This window comes from Hemiscyllium ocellatum, chromosome 8 (genome assembly GCF_020745735.1).
Source record: "Hemiscyllium ocellatum isolate sHemOce1 chromosome 8, sHemOce1.pat.X.cur, whole genome shotgun sequence".
NCBI classification, from domain to species: domain Eukaryota; kingdom Metazoa; phylum Chordata; class Chondrichthyes; order Orectolobiformes; family Hemiscylliidae; genus Hemiscyllium; species Hemiscyllium ocellatum.
This window is the reverse complement of record NC_083408.1, coordinates 109,976,004-110,002,744: the sequence shown is the minus strand read 5'-3', so window position 1 is coordinate 110,002,744 and position 26,741 is coordinate 109,976,004. Positions and strand designations below refer to the sequence as shown.

Below are 26,741 nucleotides of genomic sequence, written 5' to 3'. Positions count from 1 at the left end.
AGGTGATAGCAAGCAATGTACATACCATGGCACCACAGATGCAGTCACCATCATTAGCCCTTCCCTGCAAACATTCCAACCGTTCATTTTCCACACGTCTGGAGATAAATGTCACAACTGGGAACAAAAGAATAAAGTTGTTCTGATAGTAATTACTTCGATTGTTTCAAAATACAAAATCACAAAGGATATGATGGAAAGCACTCAGCAGGTCAGAGAGAACCCAAGAAAGAGTAAAACTGATTTAATGGGTAGCATTTTTTATTTGAGGGTGTGATAATAGATATGTGATTGATATTTCTTTTTAGTATCATGTATTTTGAGGTGAGTTAGCAACATATGGGTATCCTATGTGTCTGAAGTTAATAATTGACTTGGAAGTATTTCTGTAGCCATGATGATTTATTTTAAAACAGTTTGAGAGCTACTTTGACAGCACTAATGGGTTTTTGTTTACCTTGGATAACCTAAATGTAGGTGAAACAACCATAGTTTAGAGAGAGAGAATTTGTTTCTCAGTTTTACTTTGGGCTGTTCTGTTAAGTTTTTGGATCGAGATGGCAGTGTTGCTTAGAAGGGGAAAGTATAACAAAACTCGGCTACATTAGAGTAAGGAATTAGTACAGCCCCAAACCAAAAGTGTTGGGATAAAACCCTGAAGAGGTTACTTGAAATTAGGTATATTTAAGCTCAGATGTATGATAGCTCCAGGAAGAACCCATCAGCATTTCCAGGCTAGGAGTTAAAGTCACAACATATTGGCCCTCTTGAGGCACAGTGTTCATTTAGGTTAGATTAGATTAGATTACTTACAGTGTGGAAACAGGCCCTTCGACCCAACAAGTCCACACCAACCCTCCGAAGAGCAACCCACCCAGACCCATTTCCCCTAAGTTTACCCCTTCACCTAATGCTATGGGCAATTTAGATTAGATTAGACTTACAGTGTGGAAACAGGCCCTTCGGCCCAACAAGTCCACACCGACCCGCCGAAGCGCAACCCACCCATACCCCTACATTTACCCCTTACCTAACACTACGGGCAATTTAGCTTGGCCAATTCACCTGACCTGCACATCTTTGGACTGTGGGAGGAAACCGGAGCACCCGGAGGAAACCCACGCAGACACGGGGAGAACGTGCAAACTCCACACAGTCAGTCACCTGAGTTGGGAATTGAACCCGGGTCTACAGGTGCTGTGAGGCAGCAGTGCTAACCACTGTGCCACCGTGCCGCCCACAATTTAGCATGGCCAATCCACCTAACCTGCACATTTTTGGACTGTGGGAGGAAACCGGAGCACCCGGAGGAAACCCATGCAGTCACGGGGAGAATGTGCAAACTCCACACAGAGAGATGCCTGAGGCGGGAACTGAACCTGGGTCTCTGGCACTGTGAGGCAGCGGTGCTAACCACTGTGCCAACGCGCCACCGTGCCACCCACTTAGTGTCCTTAGAGTCCCTATCTCTGGACCGAGAGGCCTGGGTATAAGTCCCACCTATTCAAGAGGTGTATAATAATACCTCTGAACAGGTTAATTAGAAAAATAAGTTAAATAAGAAATTAAAAATTGAAGTTTTCGGAGGATTTATATTTCTCTGGCAAACTGTATAAGGGTTGCTTTTGGGTACTGGAAAAAATAATGTTGTTCCTTTTGGACTCTATAAAGGAATGATTTGAGATTAATGGAGTTATAGAACATAAATACAGGAGTAGGCCATTCAGCCCATTAAGCATGCTTCCACCATTTCATGTAATCACATCTTTTGTTCACACCATCCCCTTAACTCTGTAAGCCACTGATTGTCAAACATTGACCATCTTCTAGTTTAAATACACTCAAATACTGAGCTCGACAGTCCTCTGTGGAATTTCAAAGATTCAGCACCCTCTGACTAAAATACATTTCTCCTCATCATGTCCCTAAATGAGATCTATCTCATTTCTAAACTGTGCCATTTGGTTCTAGACTTCACAACCTATGCAAACACCTTTCCCATGTATTTTATATGCTTCAATGAGATAACCTCTCATTCTTCAAAACTCTGGAGAATTCAGATCCAGTTGACCCAATCTCTCTCTAGGACAGTCCTGCCATCTCACAAACAAGTCTGGTGAACCTTCATTGCATTCTCTCTACGGAATAACATCTTTCCTGAGATAAGGAGACCAAAACTACACACAGTACTCCAGGTACAGTCTAACCATGCTCCTGACAGTTGAAGCAAGATTTATTGCTCTTCAACTCAAATCCTCATGTGACAGAAGCTAACAGGTTCGATTCTAGCCTCGGGTGACTGTCTGTGCAGAGTTTGCACATTCTCCCCGTGTCTGCGTGGGTCTCTCCGGGTGCTCCGGTTTCCTCCCACAATCCAAAGATGTGCAGGTTAGGTGAATTGGCTGTGCTACATTGCCCATAGTCAGAGGGAAATGGGTCTGGGTAGGTTAATCTTCGGAGGGTCGGTGTGGACTTGTTGACTGAAGGGCCTGTCTCCATGCTGTAGGGAATCTAATCTCATCTAAAAACATTTTATTAGCCTTCCTAATAGCTTGCTGCTTCTGCATGTTGGTTTTCAGTGACCCAATGTCCAGGGCAACCAGCTCCTTTTGTACACAGAAACACAGAACGTATGGAGCAGAGTACGTCATTGAGCCCTTTCTATCCTAATCCTATTCAATATGTTGAAGTTAACAGAGTATTCAACTCAGTTTCCTGTTTCTGTTTTCTCCCTATATCCTTCCTCAGATAAGGAGATCAAAGCTGCAACAATAGTCCAGGTGTGGTCTCACCAATGCCTTGTACACATGCAGCAAGACGTTCCTGCTCCTGTACACGAATCATCTCGCTATGAAGGACAACATATTGTTTACCTTCTACACCGCCTGCTGCACCTGCATGCTTACTTTCAGCGACTGGTGTATGGGGATACTCAGGTCATATTGCATCTCCCCCTTTCCCAATTTATAGCCAGATAGTAACTATATTGTCTGTTTTTACTGCCACAATGAATAACCTCACACGTATCCACTTCATATTGCACCTACCATGTATTTTCCCATATACCCGCCCACACCTACACTTGCCAATTTCTCACAATTTAAGATACATCTGTTCTTCTTAGCAAGTGAATAACCTCACATTTTGACACACCATATTACATCTGGCATGTCTTTGCCCAGTCACTAAGCCTGTCCAAATCTTCCTGCAGCCTCATCATATCTTCCTAACAACAGTCAAACTTCGCTTACGCAAATTTGGAAACACTATATATCCAAACATTGATATAAATGACAAACAGGTGATCCTTCTGGTATCCCACTGGTCACAGACACCCAACGCAAAAATGACCCATTTATTCTTACTCTCTGCTTTCTGTGTGTTACTCGATCCTTTAATCCACACCAGCATATTACCTCCAAACCATGTGCTTCAATTTTTCTAACCGGTCCCCCACAGGAGACTGGTTATCAGTGACCTTCTGATAATCCACACATACCACATCCATTGATTCCTTTCCATCAGTTTAGTTCAGAACATCCTCAGAAAACTCCTCCAAGTTTGTCAAACATGATTTTTTATTCATAAATCCATGCTGTCTATGTTCAATCAGATCATTTTTATCCAAGTGTCCATTTACCACAGCTTTATGATAGTTCCTCATGTTTTCCCTGTTACTGACGTAAGGCTGATATGTTTGTAGTTCTGTAATTTTCCTTTGCTCCTTTCTTAAATAGTGTGATCACTTTTGAAAGCTTCCAATCTGCAGGAATCATTCCAGTCCTGATGGAAGATGGTCATTCCAGTCCTGATGGAAGATGATCATTCCATACTGATGGAAGATGGTCATTCCAGTACTGATGGAAGATGATCATTCCAGTACTGATGGAAGATGATAATTCCATACTGATGGAAGATGATCATTCCAGTTCTGATGGAAGATGATCATTCCAGTCCTGATGGAAGATGATCATTCCAGTCCTGAATGAAGATGGTCATTCCAGTCCTGATGGAAGATGGTCATTCCAGTCCTGATGGAAGATGATCATTCCAGTTCTGATGGAAGATGGTCATTCCATACTGATGGAAGATGATCATTCCAGTCCTGATGGAAGATGGTCATTCCAGTCCTGATGGAAGATGGTCATTCCAGTCCTGATGGAAGATGGTCACCAATGCATTAACTACCTCTACAGGCACCTCTTCAACATCCTGGGATGTAGGCTTTCAGGTCCTGGGGACCTGACAACTTTAAGGCCCATCAACTTCTCTAGTACAACCTTCTTGCTAACACCAATTTCCTTCAACTCCACATTCTCCCTAATCACTTGGATCTTCCTCAGTGAAAACAAAGTAATCATTTAGCTCCTCTGCCATTTCTCTATCCCCCATAGTAAGTTCTCCTGACCCATAATTAACTTTAATCAAATGTTTCTCTTTTACATACTTAGTGAAGCTTTTGCAGTCCCGTTATATGTATTTTCATTAGACTGCATTTGTATTCCATTCCATTCCTCAGCAGTTTCTTGGTCCTCCTTTGCTGTATTCTAAAATTTTCCCAATTCTCAGATTTACTAAGATTTCTGGCCACATTATGAACTTTTTCTTTTATTCTTAAACAATTGTGAACTTCCTTTGTCAGTCAGTTAACTGATCTTTCTGAGTGTTAACCCATGAAGGAATGTATAGTTGCTGTAAGTCATATAATAGTTCTTTAAATACTGTCCATTGCCTACATACAGTCATGCCTTATAATGTATTTTCCCCAATCTGGCTCAGTCAACTTGTGTCTTGTGATTTCATAGTTTCCCTGAGTCAAATTAAACACCCTTGGTTGAGACTGAACTGCCTCACTTTTAAATCTAATGTAAAATTCTATCATCTGGGAGCCAAAAGGCTCTTTTACAATAATATTATCAATTAGGCTGTTTAAATTACATAATACTAGATCCCAAAATAGCCTGCCCTTAAGGTGGCTCAATGTACTGCTATAGAAAGCCATCCCGAAGATACTCCAGAAACTTGTCATCTCTAGGTTTGGTATTCAATTGGTTTACCCAATCTATATGCAAATTAAATTGTTGCAAATACCACAAACTTTTCTTACCTTGTGAATTATACCATGCCTCACATTACCACCACATTTTGGTGGCCTAGAAATAATTCCAACTGGTGTCTGCGTTCCCTTGCTGTTTCTTAGTTTCAACCAAACAGGTTCTGAATGTTCTTCCAATCTAAAATCTTCCTTTATAAACTGATCACATCTTCCATTATCGGTGCAACTCCAGCTCCTTTCCCTTTCTGTCTGTTCCTTCCTAAATATTGAATATCTCTGAACTTTCAGTTCCTGGTCCTGATCACAATTTTTAAATAGTTTCCCATGATTCTAGGATTTGTGGGTGGCACAGTGGCTAGCACTGCTGCCTCACAGCGCCAGAGACCCGGGTTCAATTCCCGCTTCAGGCGACTGACTGACTGTTACACACACTGTGTGGAGTTTGCACATTCTCCCCGTGTCTGTGTGGGTTTCCTCCGGGTATCCCGGTTTCCGCCCACAGTCCAAAAAGGTGCAGGTTAGGTGAATTGGCCATGCTAAATTGCCCATAGTGTTAGGTGTAGGGGAATGGGTCTGGGTGGTTGCGCTTCAGCGGGTTGGTGTGAACTTGTTGGGCCGAAGGGCCTGTTTCCACACTGCAAGTAATCTAATCTAGGCTCCCCCACAAGAGGAAACATCCTCTCAGCCCTGGTGCTGTCAAAGTCTGATATGCATTAATCGGATGGCCACTCATTCTTTTAAATCTCAATGGGTATGGAGCCAAACTGCTCCACATTCCCTCATTAGACAAAGTCTTTTCCTGGAATTAGTCAAGTGAACTTTGTCCAATCTAAATCTATCTCTCTTTCAGTTTAGAAACTAACACTATACACAGGACTCTAGATGCGGTCTCACCAATGACTCATATGACTACCCCGCTTTTATATTCCATTCCCCTTTTGGAAAATGGCAAACATTCCCAAAGACTGACAGCCCATGATGTCAAGATTATTTCCAGGTCATTACCTGGAAGGTGAGACACGTCCACAGTGATTTGTTGTTGGCTTGGTCAATGGTCAGAGGGCATGGTCATCATGCATTTTCTGCAGTTTGGGCCCCTAATTTTTTTTTAGATTAGATTATTTACAGTGTGGAAACAGGCCCTTCGGACCAACAAGTCCACACTGACCCTCCGAAGAGCAACCCACCCAGAACCATTCCCCTACATTTACCCCTTCACCTAACACTACTGGCAATTTAACATGGCCAATTCATATGACCTGCACGTTTTTGGACTGTGTGGGAGGTAATCGGAAATAAAAGGCTTTTGGTCAGAAGTGCGGGCAGCTGAAATCTGTAGGACGTGTAACCATTCTCAATGTCAATCCCACTCCTTCATAATCCCAAAGAGCTGGCCAGCCAGCAGACTTCACTGCTGCTTTCCTCAACAATGACTAGTGCAGACAAACTAATAACTGGGTTGTCACAATCAGCCGTGGGTCAATTAAACCGCACGAAAAGATTAAATCTTGGATCGTAACAATAGCTTTATTTTAATGGCTGCAAAAATAATTGGAGAACATCCAATCGTGGGGGGGTGCCACATAAATACAAGTCCTTTTCTCCCCCAGGTAACAATAGTTTCTTAACACCACTGGGGGTTGACTGCAAGGAAATTAAAGATTTAACTACAAGCCATGAAATAATTTAACAATGTTTTAACGTCAAGACTTGCTTTTTGGAAACAACTGTGCTTTGAAAAGGCAGACAACAATAATGATAACACTGTGGAGTGGAATAAAGCCAAGCAATCAAATCCTTTCCTCATTTAGCAATCAAATATTTCTTTTTCCTCATTTAACACCTCACTGTTTCAGAACTGGTGGGGGGAGAAAAATGTCCCACTTAACAATACAAAATCTCCTTCGAGAGGAACCGGGTATAATGAGCTTCAAATCAGAAATGTGAGAAATGGTTTAATTTTTCCAAATGTTTGTTTTATTCACAGTGTGAGACTGCTTCAAACCAACTGGAGCCTTTGGTTAAAAAGCCAAATCAAGATCTCCATGGAGCAGCACTGGAGATTAGAGCGCTTTTATCACGCGGGGACAGGTAAGAGATTATACTGCAGAAAAGCAGTGATACTTTCACACAGTTAAGTCCTTTCATCATCACCACTGAGAAGACCACCAACAATGTGCTTTCCCCACCTCCCCAATGAAGGGACAGGCATCATCTTAACTTACAAAGTGAAGCCAAATAGTCTTCCATTCCCTGTCCTCATCAAGTGATCATCCTCCAAAAACTAGTCACTTCCAGGGGTTTCAATAGACCATCGGGTTAAACACTGAACTGAATGTGCTCTTAACTCGGTCACTCCTATTTACCAGTTTCAGGGTTACAGAAAGCAGGGTCACTCATGCAAAGTTTACTGTCGAGATAGACTGAGATGCCAGTTTGCCCAACAAGGTTTTTTGGAGCAATACACTGAGGGAGTCAAAATCCACTGGCGGGGAGAGAGAGATACTAACAGGACTATAACCCACATCTTGACAAGCACGTGGATGATTTTGGGATAGTGTAGGGGGACGAGCTGAGAATAGTTCACAGGTCGGTGCAATACCGAAGGCCGAAGGGCCTGTTCTGCACTGTATTGTTCTAGGTTCTATCTTCCTCTATCTTACTGATTGGAGGAGCAGGTGGAAAGGTTGTTTCCCTTTCTGGGATAGTCTGAGACCAGAGGGCCGTAAAGAGTCACACACTTTGGACAGAGATGAGAAGGAATTTATTTTCTCAGAGGGTAGAGAATCTGTGGAATGCTTTACCACCCGGGGCTGGAGAGGCTGGGTCATGGAGTATATTCACAGCTGAGATAGACTGCTTTTTTTATAATCAGTAGCAGAGTAAAGGATGGCAGGAGAATGGAGTTGAGGATTATTGGATCAATCTTGACCTCACTGAATGGTGGAGAAGACTGGATAGGCTGAACGGCTGTGATCGGTCTCGATTGCTTCTGGTCTTCTGGTCTAACTGATTAATCCTGCTCCTCAGTCCCATGTTTGTCTGGGACTGGATTTTGTCCCAACTCTGTTTAGCTCTCTCTGTAAGTCAGAAGTCTCATAAGGTCACTCCAGTGGCATCTTGTGTAGGAAAACTTGTGACTTGGACGTTGTAAACATAGGAGAGGGAGACGATGGCCCAGTGATATTATTGCTTGATTATTAATCCAGAGACCCAGAATAATGTTCTGGGGACTTGGGTTCAAATTTGAATTCAATAAAAAAAATCTGGAATTAAAATAGTCAGAAAGACCCACCTGGTTCACTAATGTCCTTTAGGGAAGGAAATCTGCCATCCTTACTTGGTCTGGCCTACATGTCACTCCAGACCCACAGCAATGTGGTTGACACTCAGCTGCCCTCTGAAATGGCCCAGCAAGCCACTCAGTTGAATCAATCGCTTGGAAGTCACAACAAAGAAATGAAACTGGACGGACCACCTGGAATCAACCTTAGGACCAGAAAAAGACAATGGCAAAAACACAAACAGCCCTGCCGACCATGCAAAGTCCTCCTTACCAACATCTGGGGGCTAGTGCCGAAATTGGGAGTGTTGTCTCACCGACTAGTCAAGCAACAGCCTGACATAGTCATTCTTATGGAATCATACATGGTGGGCGGCACGGTGGCACAGTGGTTAGCACTGCTGCCTCACAGCGCCTGAGACCCGGGTTCAATTCCCGACTCAGACGACTGACTGTGTGGAGTTTGCACGTTCTCCCCGTGTCTGCGTGGGTTTCCTCCGGGTGCTCCGGTTTCCTCCCACAGTCCAAAGATGTGTAGGTCAGGTGAATTGGCCATGCTAAATTGCCCGTAGTGTTAGGTATGGGTGGGTTGCGCTTCGGTGGGTCGGTGTGGACTTGTTGGCCCGAAGGGCCTGTTTCCACACTGTAAGTAATCTAAAAAAAGATCACACCCCAGACACCACCGGCAGGACAGACCCAGCAGAGGTGGTGGCTCAGTGGGATACAGTCAGGAGGGAGTCCTTGACATTGACTCCGGACTCCATGAAGGCTCGCGGCTTCAGGTTAAACACAGGCACGGAATCCTCTTACTGGTTACGACATACCATCCTCCTTCGGCTGATGAATCAGTGCTTCTCCATGTTGAACAACACTTAGAGGAAACACTGAAGCTGGCAAGGACTCAAAACATACTCTGGGTGGAGGATTTCACTGTCCACCACCAAGAGTGGTTCAGTAGCAACATTACTGTTCGAGCTGGTTGGGTCTGGGGCTGCCAGACTGGGTCTGGGGCAGATGATGAAAGAATCAACAAGGGGAAAAATATACTCAACCTCATCCTTACCAATCTGTTGGCTGCAGACGCAAGTCAGCATCAGTAAAAGTGACCACCGCATTGTCCTGGTGGAGACGAAGTCTGGCTTTCACATTGAGAATACCCTCCATTGTGCTGTGTGGCACTATCACCATGCTAAATGCGACAGACTTGAACTGATCTAGCAGCTCAAGACTGGGCATCCATGAGGTGCTGTGGGCCATCAACAGCAGCAGAACTGTACTCCAGCACAATCTGTAACCTCATGCCATGGCACATTCCCCACTCAACCATTACGATCAGGCCAGAGGATCAACCCTGGTTCAATGGACAGTGTAGGAGGGCATGCCAGGAGCTGCACTAGGCATGCCTGAAGATGAGGTGTTAACCTGGTGAAGCCATCAAGCAGCATAAACAGCAAGTGATAGGCAGAGCTAAGTGATCCCACAACCAATGGATCAAATCAAAGCTCTGCAGTCCTTCCACATCCAGTTGTGAATGGGGGGTGAACGATTAAACAACTCACTGGAGGAGGAGGCTCCACAAATATCCCCATCCTCAATGACGGAGGAGCCCAGCACATCAGTGCAAAAGATAAAGCTGATGCATTTGCAACAACCTTCAGTCATATGATCCATCTCGGTCTCCTCCAATGGTCCCCAGCATCACAGATACCAGTCTCCAGCCAGTTTGATTCACTCCACGTGACATCAAGAAACAGCTGGATGTTGCAAAGGCAATGGGCCCTGATAACATTCCGGCAGTAGTACTGAAGACGTGTACAACAGAACTTGCTGCTACCCTAGCCAAGCTTTTCTAGTACAGTTATAACACTGGCATCTACCCGACAATGTGGAAAATTGCCCAGGTATGACCTGTACACAATAGGCAGGACAAATCCAATCCGGTCAATTACTGCCCCATGAGTCTACTCTTGATCATCAGTAAAGTGATGGAAGGGGTCAACAACAGTGCTATCAGGCAGCACCTGCTCAGCAATAACCTGCTCAGTGACACCTTCAACAGGCTTTTGCCCAAAATGTCGATGCTATTCCAGCACCACACTAACCTTGACTCTAATCTCCAGCATCTGCAGTACCCACTTCTACCTTCTTCATGACCCTATCTATATGTGATGCAAACTTCAAAGAATTATGTACCTGAACCCCCTAGGTCTCTCTGTTCTGCAGCTCTTCCAAAGGCCCTACTTTTAATTGTGTATGTTCTGCCTTTGTTTTACCAAAATGCAATGCCTTAAATGTGTGCTCTAACTCCAAGTATCTCTCATAGTTAACAAGATGTAGTTTATTCCATCTTAGCAACTACCTATGGCTTATATAGACACGATAGACATTGTTATAGAGACTACTGAGAACCAAATGTGAAGCCTCCTTCCTTTGAGATCCGAAAATGTTCTTACAAAAACCCCGATGACATCATCATAGTGTACAATACTTATAGCACAACTCAATATTAACCCTTTCAGACCCATTTGGAAGAAGGGACACATCACAATCAAGTGGTGCACACTTGGAAACAGGGAAATGACAGAGGTACTATCCTACAACTTTATGTCTGTCTTCATGGAGAAAATATAAAATATCATCCAGAAATGAGAGATCCAAGAGACTAGTGGGAACTAGTAATGGAAAGAACCTAGTATTCATTAAACAAAAAATTGAACATGACAAATGAATGGGATTGAGTGTAGCAACTCTCTAGGATTCAGTGATCCACATCCCACAGTATTGAAAAGAGGTGGCTATAGAAATTGGGAATGCATCTGTGATCCTCTTCAAAATTCTACACATTCTGGAATGATGCCTGCAGATTGGAAGGTCACAAAAGATACCTCACTATCTAGAGAAGGTATGGGAAAGTACAGACCTGACAGCCTAACCTCAGTCAGTGCGAAAACACCAGAATCTATCATAAGGGACGTGATAACTGGACACTGAGAAAATAAGGGAATGATCAGCTAAATTGAACATGGAAAAAGAAATTATGCTCAATAAACCTGTTTTTAACAATATTGGGGTAGTTAAGGGGAACCGGTGGATGTGGTTTCAGAGAGGAAACAATACAAGAAATGAGTAAATGAAATTAGAGCACACTGAATTTACACAGGAACACAGGGAGGATTAGTAAAGGGAGAAAAGAAAGTGTAGGAATAAATGGGTCATTCTCAAGTTGGCAGCTTGTGATCAGTGGTCTACGTTAACAATCAGGGTCCTGGCTTTTCACAATCCTTGTTCATGAGTCACTGAAAGCAAGTCGGGGCTCCTATGGTGCAGTTGTGCTGTCCCTCCCTCTCAGCCAAACAGCCCAGGGTCAAGTCCAATCTATTCCGGAGGGGCGTCACAACACAATTGGAGGTGTAATGGACAGCAAAGATTACCTGAGTACAACGGGATCTTGATCAGATGGGCCAATAGGCTGAGAAATGGCAGCTGGAGTTTAATTTAGATAAATGTGAGGTGCTGCATTTTGGAAAGGCAAATCAGGGAAGACTTATACACTCAATGGTAAGGTCCAGAGGAGTGTTGCTGAACAAAGAGACCTTGGAGTGCAGGATCATAGTTCCTTGAAAGTAGAGTCGCAGGTAGATAGGATAGTGAAGAAAGTGTTGCTATGCTTTCATTTATTGGTCAGAGTATTGAGTATAGGAGTTGGGAGGTCATGTTGCGGCTGTACAGGACATTGGTTAGGCCACTGTTGGAATATTGTGTGCAATTCTGGTCACTCTCCTATTGGGAGGATATCGTTAAACTTGAAAGGGTTCAGAAAAGATTTACAAGGATGTTGCCAGAGTTGGAGGGTTTGAGCTATAGGAGAGGCTGAATAGGCTGGGGCTGTTTTCCCTGGAGCATCAGAGGCTGAGGGATGACCTTACAGAGATTTATAAGATCATGAAGGACATGGATAGAGTAAATAGACAAGGTCTTTTTCCTGGGGTGGAGGTAGTCGAGAACTAGAGGGCATTGGTTTAAGGTAAGAGGGGAAAGATTTGAAAGGGACTTAAGGGGCCATTTTTTCACACAGAGGGTGGTGCGTGTATGGAATGAGCTGCCAGAGGATGTGGTGGAGGCTGGTACAATTACAACATTTAAAAGGCATTTGGATGGGTATATGAATAGGAAGGATTTGGAGGGATATGGGCCAAGTGCTGGCAAATGAGACTAGATTAATTTAGGATATCTGGTCAGCATGGACGAGTTGGACTGAAGGGTCTGTTTCCATGCTGTACATCTCTTTGATTCTATAACTCTTTGACATCTGAAAATATTTTTGGGACTTGAGCTGGTTCCTCTGGTCCAGAGGTAAGGAGACTACCACTGTACCACATAAGCCCATGGGACATCTGAAAAGGGTGATTCTAAAGTATCAGCAGGTGCAGCAAGCCATTAGGAATTTATGTTGGCTTTTGTTGGAAGATGATTTGAGTGCAGGAGTAGAGATACCTTAGTTCAATTCATTTGTGAGAGCATGCCTGGAGGATTGTGTGGAGCTTTGGTCCTGTCACCCAAGGAAGGATACGGCTACCATAGAGGGTGTGCTGCAGAGGATTAGCAGACTGCTCCTTGGGATGGTCGGACTGCCCTCGGAGGAGAGATTGAGGAAGTTGGATTTTTCATCCTCTGGAGTTTAGCAGAATGAGAAGTGAAACCATAAAAGGGTTAGCCACGGTGGATATGGAAAGGATGCTTTTCCTGGCTCGGTGTGGCGTGTAGCAGAATCAGAAACACGTTCTCAGAACAATAAGGAATAGGTCATTCAGGACTGAGGTGAGGAGTTCCTTATTTAGAGATAGGTAGGTCTTTGGAATTCCTTATCTCAAATGGCTTTGTCACTGAGCGGGTTCAAGACAGAGATCAATCGATGTCTTGATACTGACAGCATCGATGGAGAAAGGGCTATCCAGGAACATAGCGTTTAGCCAGGATCAAGAATGGTGGAACACAATGTGAAGGGCTGAGTGGCCTACTGCTACATTCCTCTCTCTTTCTCTATTTTAAGACCACCAGTTGGCCTGTCTTGCTCTGAATTGGCAGCTGCTATAGCTATGTTCTGCAGTTCAATCTCACCCTCACACTCTGTGCAAACGGAAAGACGTGTGAGCTTCGAGAAAGAGCTGTTAACTTAACGAATGTTGGCCAGCGATCCGCACAACAGGCCTTTCTCTTCAGTTGGTCATTGTGCACCAGATAAACAGCTGTCTCTGAGCCTTAGTGAATAAAATCTTTTTTATTTGCTGCAACTATTCATCAATTTAGCTTGGAACTTAATATTTAATTTACCTGTCAGTCAGTGACAAATTTTTTTCATGAGGTTTATCATTTATGATTTAAGTTATGAAAACCTCTTTAGATTGATGGTTTGTTTTCAAAATTTCACTCATCCCACTGCTTAAACAAGGATCATTGGAAAACTACAGCACCTTTTCTCCTGACTTCACTTTCTTGCTCTATCCCGCGATTGTCTAACAATCTATTGACCTTAATCTTAACTACATTCACGGACAGAACATCTACAGGTCTCTGGGTAATGTTTTCCAATAACCCACAACTCTTCAAGCGAAATTTCTCCCCACTGCAGCTCTTATCCTTTACCTTGACCACTAGGTTTAGACGCTATCTAGGGGTAAACCAGCTTCTCACCATCTAACCCATCAAGTCATTCAATAATTTTAGACCTTGCAATCAATATGATCCCAAAGTAGAGTTGGTGCGCACTTCCAGGAATTGGCTTCCCTTTTGATTAAGGAACAGGGATATACTCCCAAGTCAGGATGATGGGTGGTTTGGTGTGAAGCCAGCAGGTGGTGGTGTATCTTGCTGCTTTTGTCCTTCTGAACGATGAAAGTGTTGTGTTTGAGAAATGCCCTAAATTGTAGGGAGCACATATTTACGGAGGTGGGGGTGCTGCCAATGAAGCAGGCTGCTTTGCTCCAGATGGTCTCCATTCTTCAGTGTTTTTGAAGCTGCAATCCACCCAGGCAAGTGGACCGTATTCCATCACACTCACCAGACTTGGGTCTTTGTCTTCACAGCAATGCTTCTATAGGATCTTCTATATCCACCAGAGACCGCAGACAGGGTGAACACCTCACACCGAAAGATGAAGCCTCTGACAGTGCAGCATTCCCCTAGCACCGCACAGGAAACATCAGCTTGGATCTGCTCAGTCTTCAGTTGCCCACCTCTAATTGCCAGCAACTCAGACAGCAATTCCTGGACAGGCATAACCACACCGGCATCAAAAGTTGGCCCATACCAGTGTAAAGACAACAGATTCCTTCAAGTGTATCTGTGAACCCACTGGGTTGTCACAAGAAGTGATGTTAGTTTCATGGTCACAAATTACTGAGACTCACTTTGAATTCCAGATTTTTAAAAAAATACTTGAAATTAAATTCCAGCAGCTGTGATGGGATTCAAACTCACCTCCCCAGATCATTAATCCTCTGGATTACCCGCCCAATGATGCTACCACAGTGTCACCATATCCCCCACCATGTTCTAGACACTGGATTGGGGCCTGACTCAGAGGCACCACTAGGGTCAAGACTGGCATCTGATTTAAATCAGAGAACATTACCCCAATATGTCATGCTCTGTATTTCCTCTATATGACATATTCTCAACATAAAACTGGGCAAATTAATGATTCTCTTAAAGAAACTTTGCCAATAACCCCACCCTCCTCTTTTATCTGCCAGGAAGCTACTGAACAGAACTCCCAGAATATCTGACAATTCCGTCATGAGCTGTTATCTCCTGCAGACATTAAAGCGCTCTAATGATCAGGTACCGGAGACAATACAAACTGACAGCTCAGTTCACCTCAGCTCAGAGTGACACTTTGAGGAGCTGTGCTGACAGATAAGCACAAGAATCTGCTACCTATGGTGGGACAGCTATATTAATTGCAAAAATAAGTTTCCATTTGTTCAGTGGGGGACCGTGAGCTCATCCTCATTTAATCAAACATTTAGAAGTTACTTTTAAAGAGAACATCCCCTGTATACAATCACTATTAGAACTATAACTAAAAAGCATTAGTTCAGATTTTTAAAAAGAATTTTTATGCTAAAAGTTATATCCAGCCAGCACATACCAGAGTTTACCCTCCAGAGGAGATACCTCCCACTCAATTTTGTCTCATTTCATCAACAAATCTTTCTGTTAATTTATTCCTCATAAGAAACAGGAACAGGAAGAGGCTGTTTGACCTCTCAAGCCTTCTCCACCATTCGTTAGGATCACAGTTGACTGGAAATTCCCCTGTCCGCTTTCCTGCCCTATCCCCGTAACCCTTGATACCCTAACTGATTAAGAAGCTAGGTTCTGGATTAGTGGTGCTGGAAGAGCACAGCAGTTCAGGCAGCATCCAAGGAGCAGCGAAATCGACGTTTCGGGTAAAAGCTATCTGACTAAGAAATTATCTCAGCCTGAAAGACACACAGAACTCTGCCCCACACCTCTTTGTGGCAAGGTGTTCCAAAGACTCATTACTCTCTGAGAGAAGAAATTCCTTCTCATCTCAGTCTGAAATTGGTGCTCTTTTATTCTGAAACTGCAGGTTGGGGATGTAGCTTTAAATTGAGGGGTGATAGATATAGGACAGATGTCAGAGGTAGTTTATTTACACAGAGAGTAGTAGGGGCATGGAACACACAGCCTGCAACAGTAGTAGACTCACCAACTTTGAGGGCATTCCAACAAAATGGTCATTGGACAGGCAGATGGATGTGAATGGAATAGTGTAGGACAGGTGGGCTTCAGATTGGTTCCACAGGTCGGCACAATATCGAGGGCTGAAGGGTCAGAAGAACATAGAACATAGACATAGAAAAGTACAGCACAGAACAGGCCCTCTGGCCCATGATGTTGTGCCGAGATTTAAACCTAATGTAAAATATAGTAACTTAACCTACGCACCCCTCAACTCACTGCTGTCCATGTGCATGCCCAGCAGTCGCTTAAATGTCCCCAATGACTCTGCTTCCGCTGGCAACGCATTCCATGCATTCACAACTCACTGCGTAAAGAACCTTCCTCTGACATCTCCTCTGTACCTTTTCCCTCATATTTAAAACTATGACTCCTCGTACCCGTCAATCCTGCCATGGGGAAAGGTCTCTGACTCTATCCATTCCTCTCATTATTTTGTACACCTCAATCAGGTCTCCTCTCTTCCTCCTTCTCTCCAGAGAGAGAAGTCCAAGCTTATTCAACCTTTCTTCATAAGGCAAGCCCTCCAGTCCAGGCAGCATCCTGGTAAACCTTCTTTGCACTCTCTCCAAAGCCTCTGTATCTTTCCTATAGTAGGGTGACCAGAACTGGACACAATATTCCAAGTGTGGTCTCACCAGGTACTGTCCTGTAATGTTCTAGGCTGCATGTCTCTGGTCCCAGACTCTCCCATGATGGGAAACATCCTATTTTACCCAGTCTATGTTTATGTAGATTCTCCTAAAATACATGTTGCTATACCATTCACCTCAACTACACCCTGTGGCACCAAATTCCACATCCTAATTACTCTCTGCCTAAAGATCTCTCTCCTGAACTTCTGTCTGTGTTTATTAGTGACGACCTGTTATTGATGATTCGTAGTTCTTGTGCTTGTCTCTTCCCCCCCAAAAAAGTCAAAATATTTTCTCCACATTCACCTTATCAAATATTCTGCAATCTTAAAAACTGCTAGGAGTCTCCCCTTGCTCCGAGGTAATCCTTGTTCTAGAGTAAGATATTCAATTGGTCCTGATAACTACAACCACTCTGTTCTAGTAGTTTGCTTGTAAATCCTTTTTAAAGTCATAGAATACAGCATGGAAACAGACCCTTCGGTCCAACTCACCCATGCCAACCAGATATCCTAAATTAATCTAATCCTATTTCTCAGCATTTGGCCCATATCTAAACCCTTCCTATTCATATACTCATCCAGATGTCTCTTAAATTCTATATGTGTACCAGCCTCCACCACTTCCTCTGGCAGCTCATTCCATACACGCACCACTTTCTGCATGAAAAAGTTGCCCCTTAGGTTCCTTTTACATCTTCCCCCTCTCATCTTAAACCTACGTCCTCTAATTTTGAACGGCCCCACACCCCTGGGGAAATTGCCATGTCTATTTACCCTATCCACGTCCCTCGTGATTTTATAAACCCGAATAAGGTCACCCCTCAGCCTCCAATGGTCCAGTGAAAACAGCCCCAGCCTGTTCAGCCTCTCACTACAGCTCAAACCCTCCAATCCTGGCAACATCCTTGTAAATTATTTCAACCGTTTCAAGTTGCACAACATTCTTTCTTAGCAGGAAGACCAGAATTGCACACACTATTCCAATAGTGGCCGAACCAATGTCCTGTACAGCCTCAACATGATCTCTCAACTCCTGTACTCAATACTCTGACCAATAAATGAAAGCATACCAAACGCCTCCTTCACGATCCTATCTACCTGCAACTCCACTTTCAAGGAGCTATGAACCTGCACTCCAAGGTGTTTTTGATCAGCAACACTCACTAAGACCTTTTCATTAAGTGTATAAGTCCTGCCCTGATTTGCCTTTTCAAAATGCAACACCTCATATTTATCGAAATTAAACTTGATCTCCCACTCCTCAGCCCATTGGCCCTTCTGATCAAGAACCCATTGAATTCTGAGGTAACCTTCTTCGCTGTCCACGACACCTTTTGGTGTCACCTGCAAACTTACTAACCATACCTCTTATGTTCACATCCAAATCATTTACATAAATGATGAAAAGCAATGGATCCAGCACTGATCCTTGTGGCACCCCACTGGTCACAGGCCTCCAGTCTGAAAAGAAGCCCTCCACCACCACCCTCTGTCTTCTACTTTTGAGCCAGTTCTGTATCCAAATGGATAGTTCTCCCTGTATTCCATGAGATATAAGCTTGCTAGCCAGACTAACATGAGAAATCTTGTCAAACACCTTATTCAAGTCCATACAGATCATGTCCACTGCTCTACCCTCATCAATCCTCTTTGTTACTATTTCAAAAAACTTAATCAAGTTTGTGAGACATGATTTCCCACGCACAAAGCCATGTTGATTACCCCTAATCAGTCCTTGCCTTTCCAAATACATGTAAATCCTGTCCCTCAGGACTCTCTCTAACAATTTGCCCACTGATGCCAGGCTTATTGGTCTATAGTTCCCTGGCTTGTCCTTACCACCCTTCTTAAACAGTTGCATCACGTTAGCCAACCTTCAATCTTCCGCCACCTCACCTGTGACTATCGATGGTACAAATATCTCAGCAAGAGGCCCAGCAACCACTTCCCTAGCTTCCCACAGAGTTCTAAGGTAGACTTGATTAGGCCTTTTCCACTTTTATGCGTTTTAAGACATCTCCTCCTCTGTAATATGGACATTTTCCAACATGTCACTATTTACTTCCCCATGTTCTAGATCTTCCATATACTTCTTCACAGTAAACACTCATTTAGTACCTCCTCCATTTCCTATGGTTCCACACACAAGTTGCCTTGTTGATCTTTAAGGGGCCCTAGTCTCTTTCTAGTTACCCTTTCATCCTTAATATATTTATAAAATCCCTTTGGATTCTCCTTAACCTTATTTGCCAAAGCTATCTCATGTCCCCTTTTTGCCCTCCTAATTTCCCTCTTAAGTCCATTCTGACTGCCTTTACACTCTTCTAAGGATCACTGCTGTCTCTGGTGTCTCCTCGTGCAATTTTTTAATACAGAAACCACAACTGTGCACATTTCTCCAAGTGTGATCTGATCAGAGTTCGCTACAGGTTTTGAATTCCATATCACTAAAAATGATGCCCAGCTTAGTCTGCGTTTTTACAGCTTTGTTAACCTGATAATTGAAACCTGTGTCGCCACACTAGCCCTTTGTGCTTTGGTTCCATCTCCCTCATTGAAAGGTCCTTTTGTCTTTGCTGTCCTCGTTGGAAACTGGAGCTGAAAATGTGTTGCTGGAAAAGCGCAGCAGGTCAGGCAGCATCCAAGGAACAGGAGATTCGACGTTTCGGGCATAAGCCCTTCTTCAGCCCTTCCTGAAGAAGGGCTTATGCCCGAAACATCGAATCTCCTGTTCCTTGGATGCTGCCTGACCTGCTGCGCTTTTCCAGCAACACATTTTCAGCCTTGACAACATCTTAGTTTGACATCTCATTCAAATGTCAGCACCTCAGCCAGTGCAGCATTTCCTCAGTATTGCACTGGGGTGTGTTGACCTAAGAATTTTGTGGTCAAACCTCTGGAGTGGAACTTCTGACTGACTGGCCAGAGCGCTACCCACTGAGCTGAGTGACCCATCATCAATTAACTAAATGGGACAAGTACTGAAGAGCCTTCTGGAGAAATAGCTTGGTGATGGTCAGTGTCATCAGTGGGGCTGAGGGGGGATTTGTGTTCTTTTCATAAGAAAGGTCAAATGACAAAGGGTGAACGGTCTGATAAACTGTAACTGAAATCTGCAGAGACAGCTATACTCAGATCAAAGATGATTGAAGAGACCAACTGCATGAATAGTAGGACAGAATCAACTTACGAAGGCCTTGGGCAGGTACAGAACTCCCAGTTCATATGAGCGGATCATCAGCTGAAAGCCATTCTTTTCTAGAGTTCCCCAGGCAGCCTTTGACAGATTGGCACTGAGGTACAGGAGGAAAATAGGAGAACTATCAGTCATGAAACTTCATTAATACTGTGCTTTTTTGTAATTCACTACACATCAGTTTACAAAAACTTCACAGACTGTCAAACTCCTTCAGAAAATATGGAAATAAATCTAGTAAGTCCTTTTCTGGTTTATCCTTGCAGACATCATTGACACGTCTTTGATGTATTAATATATTTAAAATCTACATCAGTTGTAGATCCTGTCTATGCCGTCTCACTCCAAGTTGTTACACCTTACGTAACAAACTTTTTCCACCAATGACCTCCATGTCAATGCGAATAATGGAGAGTTTTTCTGTAAGGTGACCATATGACAGTGCAATCTGGTACATTATGTTCCAACCATTCTCTCAGAATCATAGAATGTTAGAGCACAGAAGTAGACCATTTTGCCCATTATGCTGATAGATGGTTTGCTGAAAGAACCATCCAATTAATTCCACTCTGCTCCTGTCCTTTTCCAATTATACCCCCGAAGTTGAGGCCAAAACACCGAATGCTTTCAAGAAGGAGTTAGATGTAGTTCTTGGGGCTAAGGGTATCTTCTGCAAGGAATCCTCAGACAACAGCATTCAAGGTGGTCCCAGCTCTCTAGGTGGTTTCTCTCCCACAGTGGGGCCTTTCATTTTCAGGGCACGAGCCAGACTGTTCTGCTCTGCACTCTGCCCAAAACCTCAGGGGGCCTGAGCAACCAGGACCAGACCCAGTGCACAAGGTAGGAGCTGGTCAGAGATCTGAATGCGAGGCCATAGAATATAGGAGCAGGAGTTGGCCATTCATCGCCTCAAGCCTGTTCCGCCATTTGATATAGTCATAAAAATGACCTTCTACCTCAACACTGCTCTCCATCCATTCCCCATATCCATTAATTCTATTTGAGTCTGTAAAATCTTTTGGCCTTCACTCTTTGATATAGAGTTGCTACAGTGCAGAAAGAGGCCAGTCAGCCCGTTGAGCCTGCACTGACCCTCCGAAAGGCATCCCACCCAGTCATCTCCGTAGCCTGCGTGGGTTTTTTTTAACCATGACCAATCCACCTAACCTGCACATGCTCGGACTGTGGAGCACCCAGAGGAAAACCACTCAGACTCAGGGAGAATGTGCAAACTCCACACAGACAGGTGCCTGAGGCTGGAAGCAAACCAGGTCCCTGGCGCTGAGAGGCAACAGTGCTAACCACTAAGCCACCCCATGTTTACTTCAATACAAGGAATGGATCAACACTCTATTGTTGAGTGTATATGAGGCCAGGACCTTGCTGTTAATAACAAGACATTTCCAATTATCGCAGCAGACAAAGGAATAAATGATATCTCAAAGTAATTTGAACACTAATAATTAAAGACTCTCAATATGAGATCACCTTTCACAAATCAAAACCAATTACAAAATGTGATGATTCACTCCAGCATTCTTGTGTTTTGTTTATGTCCTTGTCCAAGGCTGGGTTAAAGTAGGATGAGGCAAAGTGACATTCCACAATGACTTGTTATGATCCAGAATGCATTTTGTGCTCACTAAGAAGAAACAAATTCAATAGTAACTTTCAAAATAAAAAGAATACTTGAAAAGGAAAGATTTGCAGTGCTCTGGGTAAAGAACATGGGATAGGACTAATCGAAAAACTCTAAAAGAGCCAGCACCAATGTGATGGGTCAGATGGCCTCTGTCTGCATTATTGTAGTAGATAAATAAATAAACACGACTAGAATCTTTGTCCATGACATAAGTGGCAATTATGTCAAATTGCATACATTTCAATGGCTTCCTTCTGTATCATTGCAGCAACAAAATAAACAATATTACAATCTTTGTCCATGAAATCATTTTGCACACAGCAAAAGTCTTAAGAATATCAACATGAGAACAGCTGAGGGACAAATATCAGCTCATCTTCAAAACAGTGCCCCTGGGAAGGCAGGTAGGGCTTTAGTTTAAGCTCTTGTCTATTGATCAGTTTGTTGTAACATGTAACATTTGTTGTAACATTTGTGGGCGGCACGGTGGCACAGTGGTTAGCACTGCTGCCTCACAGCGCCTGAGACCCGGGTTCAATTCCCAACTCAGGCGACTGACTGTGTGGAGTTTGCATGTTCTCCCCGTGTCTGCGTGGGTTTCCTCCGGGTGCTCCGGTTTCCTCCCACAGTCCAAAGATGTGCGGGTCAGGTGAATTGGCCATGCTAAATTGCCTGTAGTGTTAGGTAAGGGGTAAAGTGCAGGGGTATGGGTGGGTTGCGCTTCGGCGGGTCGGTGTGGACTTGTTGGGCCGAAGGGCCTGTTTCCACACTGTAAATCTAATCTAATCTAATCTAATCTTAAAAGTTATGTTTTAAGATTAGATTAGTCCTGTCTTCATCCTTGAAATGAAATTTTGAAATGGCTGCTATTTTAAAAATCTTTCTTTGAACCAATTTGGCCGAGAGGAATATGTTTGGTTAAGACAATTGAACACACCAAGAACAAAAATAGGCCATTCACCCCATTGAGTATGCTCCACCATTCAATGAGGTCATGGTTATCCAATCATCTCCAACTCCACTTTCTTACTTTTCCCTCCTAACCCTTGGTTCCCTGATTAAAAATTTGTCTGTCTCAGCCTTAGCGACTGAGCCTCACCAGCCCTCTGTAGTAAAGAATTCCACAGATTCACTCCCCTCTGAGGGAAGAAATTCCTCCTCAACTCTATGTTAAATGTACAACTTCTTACTCTGAAATTGTGCCCTCTGATCTTGGACTCTCCCATGATGGAACGCAATCTTCCCAAATCTACTCTGTCAAGTCTCCTGAGAATCTCCTGCTTTTCAATAAGGAAGCCTCTTACCCCTCTACATTCCAATGAGTGCAGGCCCAATCTATTCAACATCTCCTCACAAGACAGTCCCTCCATAGCTGGCATTGGCCCAGTGAACCTTCTCTGAACTGCCTTCAATGCGACAGTATCTTTCCTTAGATGAAGGACCACAATGTGGGCGGCACGGTGGCACACTGGTTAGCCAGAGATCCGGGTTCAATTCCTGCCTCAGGCGACTGACTGTGTGGAGTTTGCACATTCTCCCCGTGTCTGCATGGGTTTCCTCCGGGTGCTCCGGTTTCCTCCCACAGTCCAATGATATGCAGGTCAGGTGAATTGGTCATGCTAAATTGCCTGTAGTGTTAGGTAGGGGGTAAATGTAGGGGTATGGGTGGGTTGCGCTTCGGCAGGTCGGTGTGGACTTGTTGGGCTGTAGGGCCTGTTTCCACACTGTAAGTAATCTAATCTAATCTAAAACAATGGCTCGCAGCATTCCAGCTGTGGTCTGACCAGTCTCTGGTATAATTTCAGCAAAACCTGTCTTCTTTTATGTTTCATTCATGTTGGAGTAAAATTAACTTCGATGACGGATGAGAAAAGAGCTCAACTCATTGGCACACTGGTTAGCACTGATCAGTGCTTTCAGGTGTATGAAGAACTGATCTGCATTCATAGGATGCCTTTCAAATCATCAGTAAGTTGATACAGTACCTCAGCAATGCAGCTATTGCTGCCAGAGCAAATAGGGACAGCAAAGTTTCAGAGATATCAAGGAGAGAAACCAGATGATCAAGGTTAGTCGAAGGATAAATATTACCCAATGTCAGCCAATGGATTTCCTCTGCCCATTCTTCAAAATACCGCCAGATATTTTACTTCCTCATGAGGCCTTACCCAGAATATAGCACCTTAGACAGTGTTGCATTCCCTCGGCACTGCACTCCACAGCTACAGCCTGCATTGTATATTCAAGTCTTCAGAGTGAGGCTCGAAGCCTTGGCTTTTCCGAGCAACGTGCCACTGATTGAGCCCGCAGCTGACACAGTGTTAACTCTTCCTTTACAATAACTGAACAGTGAGGGCATGAGACCATCTGCACCATCAGGACTAGTCTGACGTCCAATAAGACCAAAGCTGTTCTGCTTGTGATCCTGTTTTCCCCATCCAAAACCTGGAACTACCTTTTCTATTGAAAATCTAACTGCCTTGAACCAACTTAAACACCCAGCTTACACCAGTTTCTGGGCAAGAGGCATCACAAACTAACAACCCTCAGAGAGAAAAAAAATTTCTCCTCCTCTCTGTCATAAATGACCTCTTATTTTAATCTGTGTCTCCTATTTCTAGTCTCCCCAAAAAGAGAAAACGTTGCCACATTACCAGAAGGATGTGGAGGCTTTGGAGAAGGTACAGGTACAATTTACCAGCATGTTACCTGGTTTGGAGGTTACTAGCTACGTGGAGATATTGAACAAAAATTTGGTTTATTTCTACTTGAATATCGGAGGCTGAGGAGCAACCTGATAGACGTTTACAGAATTATGAGGCACAAACAGTATGGATAGTCAGAGGATAGAAGTGTCAATTTCTAGGGGACAGAGGTTTGCGGTAAAAGGGGGTAAGTTTAAAGATGATGTGAGAGGCACTTTTTTTCCACAGAGTGTGCTGCCAGAGTGGTGGTGGAGGTGGATATAACAGTGACGTTTAAGGTCTGTTTTGATAGATAAATGAATGGGTAGGGAATAGAGGGATGCAGATGGCCTAGAGGCAAAATATATTTAATTTATAAAGGCAGCATGTCATCACAGTCTTGATGGGCTGAAAGGCCTGTTCCTTTGCTGCACTGTGTTTTTCTATCCTTCCACCATCCAGTAAATGAATGGGTTTGAAGCCCCCATGGCAGATGGTGACAGGTGAATCAATGAAAATATGGAATTAAGAGCTAACAGTGACCATTTAACCATTGTCAATTGTTGCAAACATTCATCTGGTTCACTAATGTTCTTTAGATAAGGAAATCCCCGGGGCAGCATGGTGGCTCAGTAGTTAGCACTGCTGCCTGACAGTGCCAGGGACCCAGATTCAATTCCAGCCTTGGAACACTGTCTGTGTACAGTTTCCACGATCCCTGTGCCTGTGTTTTATCCCCCAGTCCAAAGATATGCAGGTTAGGTGGATTGGCCATAAATTGCCCGACAGAGTCCAGAGATGTGCAGGATAGATGGATTAGCCATGGGAAATTCAGGGAGAGAGGGGTAAGTTAGGAGACTCTGTGTAAAATGCTATTCATAGGGTTGGTGCAGCACCCTTGGGCCAAATGGCCTCTTCTTGCACTGTAGGGATTTTATGAAATCTGCCACCCTTATCTGGTCCAGCCTACATGTGACTCCACCCCTACTGTAATGCAGTTCAAATGGCAATTCAAGTTGGGCAAAAATGTTGGCTCATCCAGGAACACCAACATCACGTGAACAAATGTTTAAGGATCCATCACATCACAGTCCTGCCAAAGTGGATCAAGTTCACATTCACCCACATTATACTCACCCTCCCTGCTGACCCAGCCCATCCATTTCACTTTACACATCCTCTTGACAACTTACCTGCTTGCCCATTGACGCCATCTGCAAATTTAGATTAGATTTTTTACTTAGATTAGATTAGATTCCCTACAATATGGAAACAGGCCCTTCAGCCCAATAAGTCTACACTGACCCTCTGAAGAGTAACCCACCCAGAGCCATTCCCCTACGCTCCCCCTGACTAATGCACCTTACACTATGGGCAATTTAGCATGGCCAATTCACCTGAGCTGCACATCTTTGGGCTGTGGGAGAAAATCAGAGCAAACCCACACAGACACGGAGAGAATGTGCAAACTCCACACTGACAGTCGCCCGAGGTGGGAATCGAACCCGGGTTCCTGGCACTGTGAGGCAGCAGTGCTAACCACCGAGCCACTGTGCCACCCTACCAGATATTCAGTCCCCTCATCTGTGGTGAAAAAATGGCTTCCCTATAAACCTAAACAGAACTGGTGAATTGATGCAGCCCATAATCTGAGGCCATTGACTGATGAACTGAATTGTTTTCAGTCACTTATCACTGTAACCCAGTACATCACTGTAACCCAGTACATCACTGTAATCCAGTACATCACTGTAACCCAGTACATCACTTATCACTGTAACCCAGTACATCACTTATCACTGTAACTCAGTACATCACTGTAACCCAGAACATCACTGTAACCCAGTACATCACTTATCACTGTAACTCAGTACATCACTGTAACCCAGTATAACACTTATCACTGTAACCCAGTACATCACTTATCACTGTAACTCAGGACATCACTGTAACCCAGTACATCACTGTAACCCAGTACATCACTTATCACTGTAACTCAGTACATCACTGTAACCCAGTACATCACTTATCACTGTAACTCAGTACATCACTGTAACCCAGTATATCACTTATCACTGTAACCCAGTACATCACTTATCACTGTAACCCAGTACATCACTTATCACTGTAACCCAGGACATCACTGTAACCCAGTACATCACTTATCACTGTAACCCAGTACATCACTGTAACCCAGTACATCACTGTAACCCAGTACATCACTTATCACTGTAACCCAGTACATCACTTATCACTGTAACCCAGTACATCGCTTATCACTGTAACCCAGGACATCACTGTAACCCAGTACATCACTTATCACTGTAACCCAGTACATCACTGTAACCCAGTACATCACTTATCACTGTAACCCAGTACATCACTGTAACCCAGTACATCACTGTAACCCAGTACATCACTTATCACTGTAACCCAGTACATCACTGTAACCCAGTACATCACTTATCACTGTAAC

The 26,741-nt window shown here is 43.8% G+C and overlaps 1 protein-coding gene across 2 annotated transcripts in view; it reads right to left on the bottom strand.

Moving 5' to 3' along the window:
* Positions 1-26,741, bottom strand: part of tdp1 (tyrosyl-DNA phosphodiesterase 1) — a 162,801-nt gene that overhangs the window by 12,686 nt on the left and 123,374 nt on the right. For both annotated transcript variants that reach the window (XM_060828584.1, XM_060828585.1), the window contains one exon: positions 19,934-20,036. In XM_060828584.1, coding sequence (XP_060684567.1) covers positions 19,934-20,036 — 103 coding nt within the window. The remainder of the gene's footprint in view (positions 1-19,933; positions 20,037-26,741) is intronic.